We start from the raw sequence: 13,952 nt of genomic DNA on the forward strand, positions 1-13,952 counted from the left end.
ATGATAGCATTAATCATTGTAGAATGATGCCAAACATGAGAGAAGCGTGCATGTTTGAATTGTGTTCCTAGCACAAAAAAAAAAAATGCACTGAATGTGACTCATCATTCAGGTTGCAAGTTTACAACGTGCCTTATGCCACTGGGCTTTTGCAGCCAGTGCAAAATTAATGCCATAAACCACCAGGTGTGCGGCAAAGTCCCCTGCTGGAAGCCTTTAAATTTACAAGGGTGACATTTGCATTTTTCTTTTTAATATGGAAAAGAACGAGAGGCAGTTTATGAACCATGTGACATTTCGCTCGTCTCATCGGCCCTCCGACAGACGGTACATGCCCAGCGTTTGCATAGTAAGTCTTAAATAAAGATGAAGACATTAGGAAAATATACAGCACTTTACATTAAGTAGAAAGCTCATTTGGGCGCCATGTTGCATCAGTCTTAAGTGAACCATCTACCAACCTGTCCTTGACTTCTCCTTCGATATGTGTCTGACTCTGACTCTCTGAGTCAATAAGTCTCACTTAGTGCATCCTCACAGTCAGTGCATAGCCTACTGACTTTTATTTGCTGGATGACAACTGTTCACACTGTTGCTGTATGTATTTAGAAATATCTGATTTTGTCATATGCCTCGTGAGAGAAGTTAATGCCAAGTGGAGTGGTTGAACTGTGGAAAAGAAGCTTTTCAGACATCATCGCTTAACAAAAGTGTGAAAATATCATGAGTCTGCCATGCGTTTTTGACCTGGTCTGAGCTTATAGAAACTTCTTTGACATTAATTCCAGTAATCCACGCTTTAACTACGCATCTTATCACGCACCTTGAACTGCATCTCAACTATTTTGACACAGTAAACGTCCTGGAGAGTCACCAAAACACAAAAAAAGAAGAAAAAGAGGTAAAAACACTGTGCGCTTGATGAAAATGCCAGTTTCCTGGCAAACAGTGTTTCTGTACATTGTGTACCTTCACAAAAATAGAAGGCATCAACTGGGATTAAAATGGCAAACCTTCCTTTTACAAGTCTCTCTAACATTATACAACCCTGCCAAGGGGAAAAACAGGTGTAGAGCTGTAGTTGGAGGAAGAATGTACATGACAGAAAATGAGCAGAAACAGAAGGTGGAAATACTTTTTAGGCCTGTAGTCGGGGATGCTCCTGTCCAGGGAGATGCGGTCACTGAGCTGAGCGTTGTAGCCGTACTCCTCGTATTTCCCCTCGGCGTCACGACTGTCCTCTCCCAGAGTGGCGGCAGCTCCCCCCTGGCCGAGGCCTCCGGGTCCCTCAACCAGCCCCATGGGCTTCGCCAGACCTGCCAGGAAAATGACACGACAGAAAGACAATCATGCGGATGTACACGGTCAAGTGTGGAGGCAGACGCGCACACACAGCGCAGGGAGAGGCAGGTGAGGAGAGAGGCCGTGCAGAGGGCCAGCTGATTGACATTCTCTTGCAGTGTGAGGAGACTGGTGTACGGCAGCTCTGAGACCCAGCGGGGCTCATCCATAGGGCATCATTACACTGTCTGTCAATAAAAAAGCTGCGAGACACCCACACAGACACAGACGCCACAGAGGCGAGCGGTGCAGAGCAGAAGCTGAGAGACACAGTGGTACAAGGGCCAACACCACATAGAGACTAGAGAGAATTTATATTGCTCAGCAGTAAACAGGCGTTGACGTAGCATATTACTTGCACTCACTTTACTGAGACAAAGTCCTTTTTTGGGTGCTTGTACTCTGAGAAGTAATTAAGTACTTTTTCTTTCGAGCACTTGGCTACATTTCAAGTGGAATCTGTTGCAGACTAGGACCCAAAGTCGTGTGGAAAACGTCATGATAATCTGCGGTCGAAGGGAGCAGAAGAGAAACGAGCCAAATCAGCAGCTGCGGCGGATGGAGGAGCTGCTGGTGCGTCTGCGGGCGCAGGAGGGCTGAGCTCCAGAGAGCTCCATGTCCAGAGAGGAGACATCTGCACTCAGCTGACACTCTGGAATAGATACATGTTCTCACGTATGATGGGACACATTCACGTGTCGCACCTGCAGTTTGCACAATGCACAACAATGTAATTAATTCAAGGATCACGTGGGCTAAGGTGAGTTAGCTTTATTGTACCTCAGCGTACCTTAATAAATCACAGATTTAATGCACCAGCCAGTGAGCGCGCTAGGTGACCCGAATCGCGCTAGGCGAGGCCTCTCTGCTGTTTTTGACAGTGTCTGTCGCACCTGTAGCTGCAGAGCGCTCACCTGCTCAAAACCTTTGAGACATCCGAGGAGTACAGTGGGACAGAGAGGTTGAGTTGAGGGTAATTCGATTGAAATCATAGCCTCGGGGAGGACAGTAGGGGTGCTGCAGCACCACCAGCTGCCTGAGCTACTGCATTATATCGTAGGAAGTTTCCCCTCACCTCTCCTCTCCTGCTCCCTGTCGCCTGTGATGTCTTTATTTTTGATTATCGCAACCATTCTGAGCTTTGCAGATGGTTTCCTATAATATTTTGTGCAGGGTCCCACAGTGTTTAGTCTCTCCGGCAGCGCTCACGAAGTGTGTTATTGTCATGAGAAGCAACTCTGTGCTGGTGGGTTGTTATCTGGATGAGTGAAGTACATTTCCTAACCCTGCCCTGTTTTCTTTTTGTCATGTCTTGTGTGTGTGGCTGACATAATGTCACATGGGGCTGTCAAGATGTCATTGACAATGCTGAAAGGAGCTCACAACGCGCCGTTTTTTTCAGCAGGTGATATTTTAACAGCAGATTCTCTTTTACATAGTTGTAATTAAAGTGGAAATGTTATGTAAATCTATCAGTTCAGTGACGTAAAGATCCCTTCACTGCTTCACCTACTTGAAAATTGGCGTATTAATACAAAACTGCAATTTCCAAAATGTTAAAAAGGTGCAAATTAACACCACCAATCCACCTTTGCATTTGTTGTGTTTCTTGCATGTTGCCTCAGTGTTCACATCGAAGCTCCGTTTCAGTTCGCTTAGCGGTGAATGGGAGCTGCAGTCCTTGGTCAACCCCATCATGTTAGGCTCCTTTGCTCTAACACAACTAAATTCAGCACCGGATTTAATGTGTCAGACTTAAAATACCCCTCTGCTCTCATTAAAATGACTCATGGCTGTGATTTAACAGGCCGTCACTTCAGTACTGTGACAGTGACATTTTCAAAAAGGGGAAGGAGAAAAATAGGGTGCAGTGTCAAAAATGAAACCTTGGCTGATGGAAAGAAAAAAAAGCCTGTTCACTGATTCAGACCTCTAAGAGACTGGATGGAAATTATTTTGGATGTGGAGGGGGGCTGAGCCTTAAGCCTGATTTATTTATTTATTTATTAAGCAATACCCTCTCTGGGGTTATTAAGATTTGGTTTGGGTCCTCCAATTGACTTTGAAAAAAATGGGCCTCTCTAATCTCAAACCCAAATTAACTTAACTTAATATGTTAATGGAGCAAAACTTTTTACATAGGACAGATCATACCACATCATATCATATCACACAGACATACTGTGGAAACCATGTGTTATGATCACAGTTACAGTGACTTATATGGATATGGATCAAGCAGCATGGGAAGGAATCATTCTCATACAAATGCTGTTTAGATCATTTGCTAAGAGCAATAAAGTAGTCTATTAACAGTGTTCATTTTAGATCTTTTCATACATGGCAATAGATGGAAAAAAACATACTACCATAATTCTACTTTGTATTATTTCACTCCTGTGATACTTTGCCCCGTGGTAACCCGTCTACTTCCAGTTGGCCACCTGAGGATGGTGCTGTGTATTTCCTGCTGCAAAGAAACTCATTTTTTCTCAATGAAATCTCTTCCAAGCGTATGACAAACTTCCAAAAACGAGCCAACGAGTTGCAGCAGTGAAACTTGGTGTTCCTCAGGCTACCTCGTATTCTGCCCAACAACAACCAACAAACGCGCAAGGGGAAGGCACCTGTGGTTGAAGCCGCCTCGCTAAGTGGATTGATTATAACCGGTCACTTAATGCCACATTGACTGATTTGAAAAGTGTTTGAACAGCTGGACTGTATTTGGAAACAGTCAATAAAATTCAGTAAATAGCAAAGCTGTCCGTTTCAGCACATTCTATTCATGTTATAAATACACAAATGTCAATTAGATTGTAATCCGCATGAGAAACAAAGAGAAAAAATAGCTGGTTATAATAATCATCCACTTATAGTGATCAATTTGACCCGGGCAGGCGGGATCACTGTGGGAGGCTTCCATGGTTGTACAGCTGTGAGAGTGGAAGTAGCAGCACACCAGCAAATATGATACATATATGTTTTGTTTACAGAGCAGTCCAGCTGCTTTCTATTGAACCAAGAGCTACTGAATGAATAGTTACTTTAGTTTTTACTTAGTGAAGGACTCTGCATATGGTAAAACAAATGATTATGACCCGTGGTGCACCCAATAGGCATGTTTTTGACAAAACCAATGAACTATTTAGTCTTTTTTGCAGAGAAGTTTGAAAGAAAAGGAATGAATAAAATATACATCTGAGCAAAATTAAACACCATCCCTCCATCAAATACATACTGTGTATATATCCATATAGTCCCTAAAGTTTAAAGAGTTCTTTTCAACAAAAACATGTTGTCAGCTTTATTCCTATCTGTCTCTGCTGGCCTGACTATTGTTTGACTATTTAAAAATTCCATGAAGCTGCAGGATAATGTCAGATGATTGTTATGCGAGCCAAGCTTCCAGTGTGGCCTCCACAGAAAAATCGAGCTGCGTCTGTTCTCCATATCAACAGATGGACACACAGACAGTAAGTAAACAGCGCATACCAATGAAGAGCTCAGCTCTCAGCTTCACCCCTCCAGGAACTGCGGAGTAATCACCATATTTGGATGGCGTCAAATCCTCGGGTGCTACTGAAGATTTGTAATTGGAGCTGGATGGTTGCAAACTGGCTTCTACTGCGAGAGGGATTTAGCATGCCCTGCACCAGCCAATGTGGTGGCATTTTGACAAGTATGGGTGGGGTTCACGTCACGGACCAGCCATCTGGCATAGCGGCCCATGTCACACAATAACACAGATACCCTCCAGAGCCGGAGACTCGAGTCTGGAGGGCCTCTCTGTCTCAGCGTGAGTCTTGGAAACAGGACAATGCCTGCCAGCTTTGTTTTCTGGTCGCCGCATTATTTTGCTTCCCCCTGCCTTCCTCTTCCTCTGTCTGATTGGAGGAAATTCTATTAGGGGATGAGAGGCCTGAACATCTGATCCACTCTCTGTCTGTAGCACTTCAGCATAAATGTAAAGATCCTGCAGATGCATGTCTCATGATGGGGAGTTAGTCTGTGTAACTTTGAAACAGCACTGCAGCGAATTGGTGCTGTTGGAAGCGTTGATTGTGAAGTTTTGCAAATCTTGTGCAGGACTCTGTCTTCATGCAGCCGCCGATAAATAAATCCTGCTTTGATAATGCCTGCTGGGTAATTTGAGGTACTTGAATTGCTCTGCCTGGTTCTGATAATCTTTCATGTTTTGTTTCTCTTTTATGTTTCTCCATGTTGTCTTTTCTCTTAGTGAAATTTGTTTGGAAGAAAGCACAAAGTCCACCAGAAATTGAATATGCATGCAATGAATCAATAGCAAAACCCAAATGCTTCTTTTACAAACCAACATGTTTTTTTTTTACAAGCAGAAATAGAAGCTTTTAAAGTGTTTTTTGAAAGGAAGAATTGGACTGTGTAAATCGGTGGGTAGAGCATGGCACTAACGCTGGGAGGATTAAGAGCTATTCCCACAACACGAGTTAAAAATGTATGTACATATGATCCTGTGAGGCACTTTTGTATAAAAGCATGCAGCAAGTGGGCTGTTATGTTCTGGTAAAAAAAAGATGACAATGACTAAAGGCCCCCACGCTTCTCACTGTAGTGCTGCGACCAAGATAACTGCAGCTGCAAAGACATGAACGCCGAGTTCTGAACGAAAACTAATATCCTACCTGTCGTATTTGACGACGCAACTTTGAAATTTCCATGTACTTCCCGTGAAGTGTTGTCTCACTCGCTCTTTCCGATGAGAGATTCACACTCCGCGCGCCACATTAGCACTTTCATCATCTCACTTCGAGGCAGTTACAGCCCAACATCTGCTTCTTCCACTCACTGTCAGCTGGATGTGGATCCTTGAAACATCAGGTGCCAATTTGAATCTCATTGTGTCCGAGTATGCATCTGTCTCTGTGCTCCTTCCTCACAACCCATTTGTCCGGATCCCTCTGACATGAAACATTAAACCCATAACAGTTATGAATTATACAGCAACCCTCGATATGTGTCTGACTTGGCCTTTGTAAGATAGAGTCTCAGATTCAAAGATGACCCCATTTTTAATGAATGATTTAAGAGCAGGAGTGGATTTATGTGTGTCCAAAGTGATGCAGTGGAGTTCTAAATATTGATGGTGAGGGGAGGGGGTAGGGGATTCAGCGATCGCTTCAAGAAGAGGAAAATAACTCCTTCTAGAGAGGTTTAAAGCCCTCAAAGGCCAAAACAAATCTATGAAATATTGAGAGCTGGGAGAAGAGCTGCATTAATTCTAGCACTGCCACTCATAACAGCAGCAGGCATGTCAGGAGGATAACAACTCTGATTTGGAAAATAGCAGCACTACACCCCTAAATTATCTCCAAACAGCCGAGTGTTGTCTTTCTGCAAAGTTTAAACCCTGCAAGAGCTTGCATGACAGCACAAGTATGCCAAATGCAGAGCATATGCGCCTAAACAGCACAAACTGCATCGGCAGGACATTAAATTCACCATTTACCCTTTTAGATCTTTGTTATCATGATATATTAATTTGTTTTTCCACTTAAAAACCACATTTTGCATTGTTTTAAAACTGTAGTTCGGCGGCTACATTAAATTAGAGCCAGTAAAGACCCCATTCATAGTTTCAGCACGGCTCTTGCCTGTTTGTAACGTGGACTCTCAACCATTGTCTTTGACTAAGTACAGCCTCGCTGGAGTGAAAATGCATTTTCAGTAACGCCACTGCTAATATCACACAAGCATGTGTTTTGAGTACATTCTAACACTGAATAGAAATAATCTTCAGTCTAACATTTGTGATTGATAGTGGAGTGCAAAGCAAAGCTACTATCTGCATCTGCTAATTTCACACTGCGATCTGCATTCCTCTGTGCCCTGATTTACGCAAGTTGCTGGCATTATCTACTGCCTCCTTTGTCCATGTCCAATGGTATTCTGCTGCTTTTTTAAATTCTCCATGTGTCATACGCTGTGAAAAATAACATCATATTCCCAACATGTAGCCCAATCAATCACATACAACAGTGGTATGCCAATGCGGCTAATTGTGCCATATTGCTTCAATTGAAAACGAATATGGAAGTGTGTGTGCAAAGGGAGGAAGTTAAGACAGAATAAAAGTGGTAAATAAAAAGCATCTGGCTCTCTTTGACATTTGCATGCACTTTTAAGATGGTTCCTAAATTCAGTTCATCATTTTTCTGTCTACTGCCAGGTTTGGCTTAAATGTGCCAGGCTCAAATATTGCCTCAAGAGGTGTAAACAACACTGTGCAGCATCAGTCAAGCTTTATCCCGCGACGTGCAACAAACCTGGTGAAATTCATTATGATTATTATAGCCTAACTATCAAACGTCATGCTGCATTAACCAGCAGGAGTTCCAGTTATAAAGAGCACCTTTTTGTGTGATTTGTAACCCAAATTATGTCTAAAAGTCAATGTGGTGACAGTTCATCAGATTAGCAGAGGAAATAAAATAGTACAGCACAAATTCTAATATGCCAGAGTGCATTATCCGTTCCTATCTGAACACTGTATTTGGTTACATCGTCAGCATTGGTTGTAATCATTTCAAAACAATCTTGCTTTTGTCAAAAGTCTCAAAAAAGATTAAAAAATCAAAGTGCAGAGAGGCTTCAGCTGTCACCATTAAACGTTATTAATGTAATGACTGCATGACTCTGGGCCAACAGTGGAAATAGGAGTTATTGTCTGTGGCTGACTGCTGATTGTCAGGTGAGCTGCTGAATTCATGATCACGATTCCTCAAAGCTGAGCTGAATTGATTCTTATCCGCTTCTGAAACCAGGGCCTCATCTCAATATCATTAATGGAATATATTTCATTTCATCAGGCTCTGCGATGTGGTGTCCCCCGCAGCCGCCGCCATTACACACCCTGCACAACAACATATAGGCACGCTCCGATGTGTATCATTAAGATACAGTCAGAGCATCAAGTGCGTGTCAGGAGGAGGGAGAGTGTGACATTTCTCATTTCTCATCAAGTCTTTGCCCCAGCAGGCTTAGCATATAAACAGTGTTGGTTTCGTTGCCATAATTGGGCATTACAGATAAGAAGCGTATCTGGTGCTGCAGCTGGGCCTGTGAGGCTGCCATCCCAGCAGCACCTACGCACCGGGAGAAGGCCGGGAGTGACATGCATGGCTGACAAGAGGCATCGTAGGGCCGTGAGCTGCGGGACGACAGCCGAGCTCAAACAATGACACATCCGGCGCTGGTCAGAGGAGTAAACTCGATAGTAGCACCTTCACTTGTTAATGCCAATGTGATTTTCTTTTTTTTAAGAAGTTTATTTTTAGAGCATTTCTGCTTCCGGTGACAGAATAGCAGAAGAAAGAGAGGCGATGAAAAGACAGTCGGGTCGTTTCAAGTTTGACCTCAAGACCATCAGAGTGAAAATCATCAAGTCCATGTTGTTTTTTATTTATTAGAGGTTTGTTTTGCACTTATGAGACTTGTCTATTTTTACATATCTTTGTCTTGCACTTGACTATACCCCTCCCCCAAGCAGCAACCGTCCAATCATAGCTCAGCAAGCACCTTGACATGACTGTCTCCACATGTTGAAGTGGTGTGCATGGAACTGTAGTAACCACAGAAGTGCAAGGAATGGACTGAACAGTGTTTGTCTTCTAAAATGTAACCTGAAGCTGCGGTCGCAAGCTGCACCATGCTAACTCACCAAACGCAGTCAGTCAATCCTCATGCAAAGAGCTTGTTGTATGTTGTAGCGGGAACATGTATGACTTGAAAATACAAACAAATGTGTAAGCTGAAACAGCCAAACAACACAAAATCAATGCATCAATTACGAGAATTTGTTTTTTAAAAAAGTCAGCTTGAAGCATTAAAAAGTCAACCCACGAAGGCCTTTTCAACTAACGCGTGGTGCTCATGTTAGCTTAATTTGCTGCTAGCTGCAGCTGCTAGAATATGTAGCGACGGTTATCATTTCAGCCAGAGAAACTGAGGGTTACGAGCCAGAGCTGAGAAGCCTGCTCTTCAAATGTAGGAGCTATTGTTTCAGAAATGACTAAGAGGTGGTAAATGTGCCGCTGTTGTGATTGTAAACAGCATTATGTGCCATGTGTAAAATGGAAAGCCTGAAAGACACTGCAACAGTAATGGAGGGGGCTGCTAGCAAACACTGAATGAATTATTGAACCATGTTTTCTCTGCACTGATTGAATATCAGCACATTATGTTGAATATCTACAGCTTAGCTCAAAACGTTCCATATTAATACCGAACTTCAGAATCCTCCTCGACGATGTTAAAAACTGCGCCTTTTTGTCTCTTTCTAAACAACGGCAGCTAATCTTATTTGTGTGTAGTGTTCATTTAGTCACACTCGCAGGGCTTCGGCAGGTAAGTACCAGCGAAGAGGTATTTGATAGTTCTAATGCAGTACTTAAGGTCAAAACACTGCTTCATAAGCTTGTTAACAGGCTTAAAACCCCCTCATCTGATTACCCAAAGATGGCGGCATCCACAGCACAGCGGAGCTGCTGATAACCCTCATGGTGCTCGTTTCTGTGCGGAACGGGCTGCTGATAAAGCTTGACCGTTGTGTTCTCGTCGGCCGTGTGGTGACCGTCCATCGGGCGACCATAAAAGAGAATTCTGCGACTTGTTTATGTCCTCCAGATCTAATTGGACCTTGCTGCAGCTCCCACGGCATGCCATTGGTAGGCAATAAACAACAGAGGGAATGGGCAATTACTTCATATCGCTGCCGGACATGGTAATAGTTATTGCCGCGCTGAGTCCTCCTCTCACCATAGTTATTCCCAGTGGCCATAGAATACAATTTGTGGTCTGTGCACGATTTAGAAAAAGAGGAAGTGACCAGGGATATGAGGATGTGATTAAGTATGCCATTAATGAGCTCAAGACAAATCATGGAGGGATTGTGACAGCCAGCGAACGTGTCCAGCCTGAGTGCGCTCCTTGGTACACATTGCTGCTGTCAAAGAAAAATTACGAAACTGCAGCTAATACCTTATTCTGTCTCAGACCTGGACTGCTCAGAGATGTGGCCGTGGGGCGCGTTTGTGAATTGCAAACTGGAACTTGTCACACTCACAAGGCACAGCTGAGTTCGCTGAAGTAATGAATTCAGCAATTTGTAACTTGAAGTTCAAATTTGGAATTCAGTGTAACAGCCTGACACTGAATGTAGTTATTGCTGAATTTGTCTGATTTATTTAAATTATTTTACACTCACACTTATCTTCAAGATGCTTTTATTCTCTTGTATTTTTATGTTAACTGGAGGGCAGGCATCTGTGCCAGCTTTGCACTTAGTTCATTGCTTGTTCCTCTCTTCAGTCCATAATCGACTGTTACTCTCCCCACTTGTTAAAGACCTGAAAATTGTGCCGCAGATACTCGGGCTCGACTGTGGCGCAAGAGTCAGTTTGGAGAATCATTTGCGAAACTGATATGATGGTCACTGCCATCAAACAGCTGACACAAAATGCAACTCTTCTGACTGCGTGTATCTAAGCTGAGAGGAGATGGAAGCCCTTCAGTCAACATTCAGGGAAAAAAGTCAATTACCAATTACTCTTCACCAAATAAAAAACTCAAATTCATTATTTAAAATCTGCCCACTGAAAACCAGCATGAGACAAATTGATGTAACTTATATACTATTACCCACAACCACTGTATAATCTCACAAATGAATGCTACGTAAATAGACAACTATTCCCTTTCCTTTCAGTCCTTGAAGAACTTTGCAGACACAGTGTGTTTCTGTCCCAGAGCAGAACACTGCTGGGTCCACTATCTTAGCTTCTTTGTCTCCATAGAAGGCTGAGTGACTGAGAGGATGCATTGTATTTTTTGAGAGGCGATGCCTGCTTGCTGCATGCCGGATGCCAAACGTAACTCAGAGTGACAGAGTGACCCACAACTAGCTGCCAAAGATCAGGCACATCAACAAGATGGTGCAGGAACAGTCCGCAGTCAACTGTTTTGGGACCATGAAGCTGTGAAATGTCACTTTTTCTGGATCTCTCTAACATTATAACCAGATAGAATGAGTAAGAAACACCTACTTCCTTCATAGATTTTCTATGGCTTTCTATATGTTCTTAGTTAAAGCGGCATTAAGATATCTGTGACCTCTACTGGTGACCGGCTGGAAATACAACAACACAAGCAGAACCTGCCTCCTCCACATAGTCCCCAATCCCTCACAGTCCCCCTTCAGCCTGCACCATAGCAGCCTGTAATTTACACAGATGATGAAGTCACTATTTCCCAGGAGAGAACAGTAAACCATTACATAGAAATGGACTTTACTGATAGATTCGAAACCAATCAGTAAACACCCTGCTAACATTCCAGCATGCTGGTTTCTCATTATTTGGCTTGTGAACAAGGCGTTTTAGGTTTAGTGCATGAAACATCAGTGGTTGAAAACACGCAGCAGATTTAGGAAATTTAGCATTCACTGAGTCATCGCAGTTCAACAAGTAGATCAACCCCCTGCAGCTGCATCAGGATCTGTCTCTGGTGCATCATTTCTGTGGCACTCTCATACAACACCACTGACGTTGCCTTGAAGTATGGCACCGCAACAGACACAACACTGTGAAAAAGCTGTTGTCGTGATCCCACTTAGCCTCAGTCTCCTGTGAGTGAGCACCGGTCAGTCCAGAAAATACACTAAATTCAAGAAATGTGTTTCTTTGATTCTAACAATGATGTGGAAAAGGTCATTGACGGAAATAGTAGATTGTTCAGAGTTTAAAAAAAAAAAAAGCTGTTGTACAATGATGAACATGCGTTGTCATGCCATCTGAAACATGGTTGATTGATCAATGGAAATTTGGCTATTTTAAAATCTCTCTCTCTGGGAATTTGCAGAGGGCAATTTTCAGCATTTTGACATTTAGTAGGCCAAACGATTCATCGGATAATTGAGAAGATCATGGCATGTTGCAGCCCTGTCATTCATTTCAACAGCCACTTAAACCTTACCACTAACTTTGCCCAGTTAATGTGACCAATTTATATATTTAAGTGTAAACAGTAACTGTATGAATATAATGTAATGCATGGGAGTGTGTGATTCTAAAATAAATTATGGGAACAAAAAAGTGTGTTTGCTTCATTGCTGTTATCAAACACTGATGTAACTAAATGCATCTTGATACTCATTCTAGTGAGTTATTAACTTGGAATATTTCATCCACTGTATCCACATCAGTCTTTTTTTTAAGCATCTGTACAAACGATGCCAAACAAATACCAGACGGTAGCTATCGCATCAGCTGTGACTGCGTTTGATTTCCCACAGGAGAGCAGACCATGCACAGAGTCATATGTAATTTAACCTGATTTCAAAGATTGCAGCTCTTCTGGGGAGACCAAATCCGCCCGACAGATTAATGGCCATGTAATGAAATACAAGTCTGTCGTTCTGTTATAGAGTCATTACATTAGACTCTCCTTCAAAACTCAGGCAGCCTGTTAAATCTGATATGATTCAGCAGCAGCGCCTTCAGTGAAATGAGCCGCTGCAGAGAGACAGACTTCCTCTGCGCCGGACAGATCTGCAGACATCAATACTTAAAGCATAAGTCAGTTTATGTGAAGTTTACAACTAGTCAATTATGGGTTGGGGGTGGCGGAGTCTGATAGGCTGTTAAAGTAACAGCCCAGTAAAGTCTGTCAACACAAACTACATGAGCACATATACAAAGTATTGCACTGCAATACATCATCCTGCTTCATTAGCTTCTTAAACAGGCAGAGTTGGTGCTTTAGAGGCAGCAGACCTTAACCTGAAGCAGATTAGTCACTGTTCTACCAAAGAAGTGAGGCTAAAGGCTGAAAAATATTCATGAGTCATGCTTCAGGTCTATGCAAAACTCACTACAGTGCATGCACCCTGCACATCTTTACGATCCTGGAAGACAGTTTGGCCAATTAAGCCAAAAAGAAGTGATCTACGTTACACAAGGACTTTCTTTTAGCGGGCATAGCCACAATTCGTGAGGTGTTTCATTTTCAGTCACTCTCTGCTTCATTGTGATGGTGACCTCTTTAGCAGCTAGGTCACAGATGTTGATCATCTTTTTACATGAAGGACGCTATGAAGCCCTACCGTTCAGCTGATTGTAGACCACATCCTCCAGCCTCTCCAGCCTCTGGAGGATGGACTGCCTGTCCACCAAGTTGGAAACTTTGCCATTCCTGGCTCGCAGCCTCTGGTCAGAAATACGCCCTATCTGGATGAGCTCCTCGGATCGGTCCTGGATCCTGCAGTACACCGAGAACAGGATAATCCCCACGAACACCAGAATGTTGACGGTCAGCAAAGTTTTGATTTTGCGTGCCACAGCCATGAAAGAAGGATATTGTCCGGCTGACCCAGTCAAGCCCAGCAGCTGTCCGTGTGTGGTGGCCTGCTTTGCCACCGTACTGCGTGCTCCGGGAGGGCGCTTTTTTTCTGCCCGGGGGAGAGAAGGTCAACTCGCGGGAGCCCCCGGAGGAGCCGACGGGTCCGTTCAGCACCGCGGACAGCTCAGGCGGCCGCACTCACCTCTTCGCGGGGCATCGCGCCCGTCACATGCAGCTTC

General features: G+C 43.4%; 1 protein-coding gene across 1 annotated transcript in view; it reads right to left on the reverse strand.

The window, feature by feature from the left end:
* galnt9 (polypeptide N-acetylgalactosaminyltransferase 9) overlaps positions 1-13,718 on the reverse strand; it is an 83,721-nt gene extending 70,003 nt beyond the window's left edge. Inside the window, exons 1-2 of the mRNA XM_041937530.1 lie at positions 13,478-13,718; positions 1,136-1,316 (exon numbers count right to left, since the gene is read on the reverse strand). Of these exons, the coding sequence (XP_041793464.1) occupies positions 1,136-1,316; positions 13,478-13,718 (422 nt within the window). The remainder of the gene's footprint in view (positions 1-1,135; positions 1,317-13,477) is intronic.
* Positions 13,719-13,952: the final 234 nt, after the last annotated feature.

Source organism: Chelmon rostratus, chromosome 5, assembly GCF_017976325.1.
Source record: "Chelmon rostratus isolate fCheRos1 chromosome 5, fCheRos1.pri, whole genome shotgun sequence".
NCBI classification, from domain to species: domain Eukaryota; kingdom Metazoa; phylum Chordata; class Actinopteri; order Chaetodontiformes; family Chaetodontidae; genus Chelmon; species Chelmon rostratus.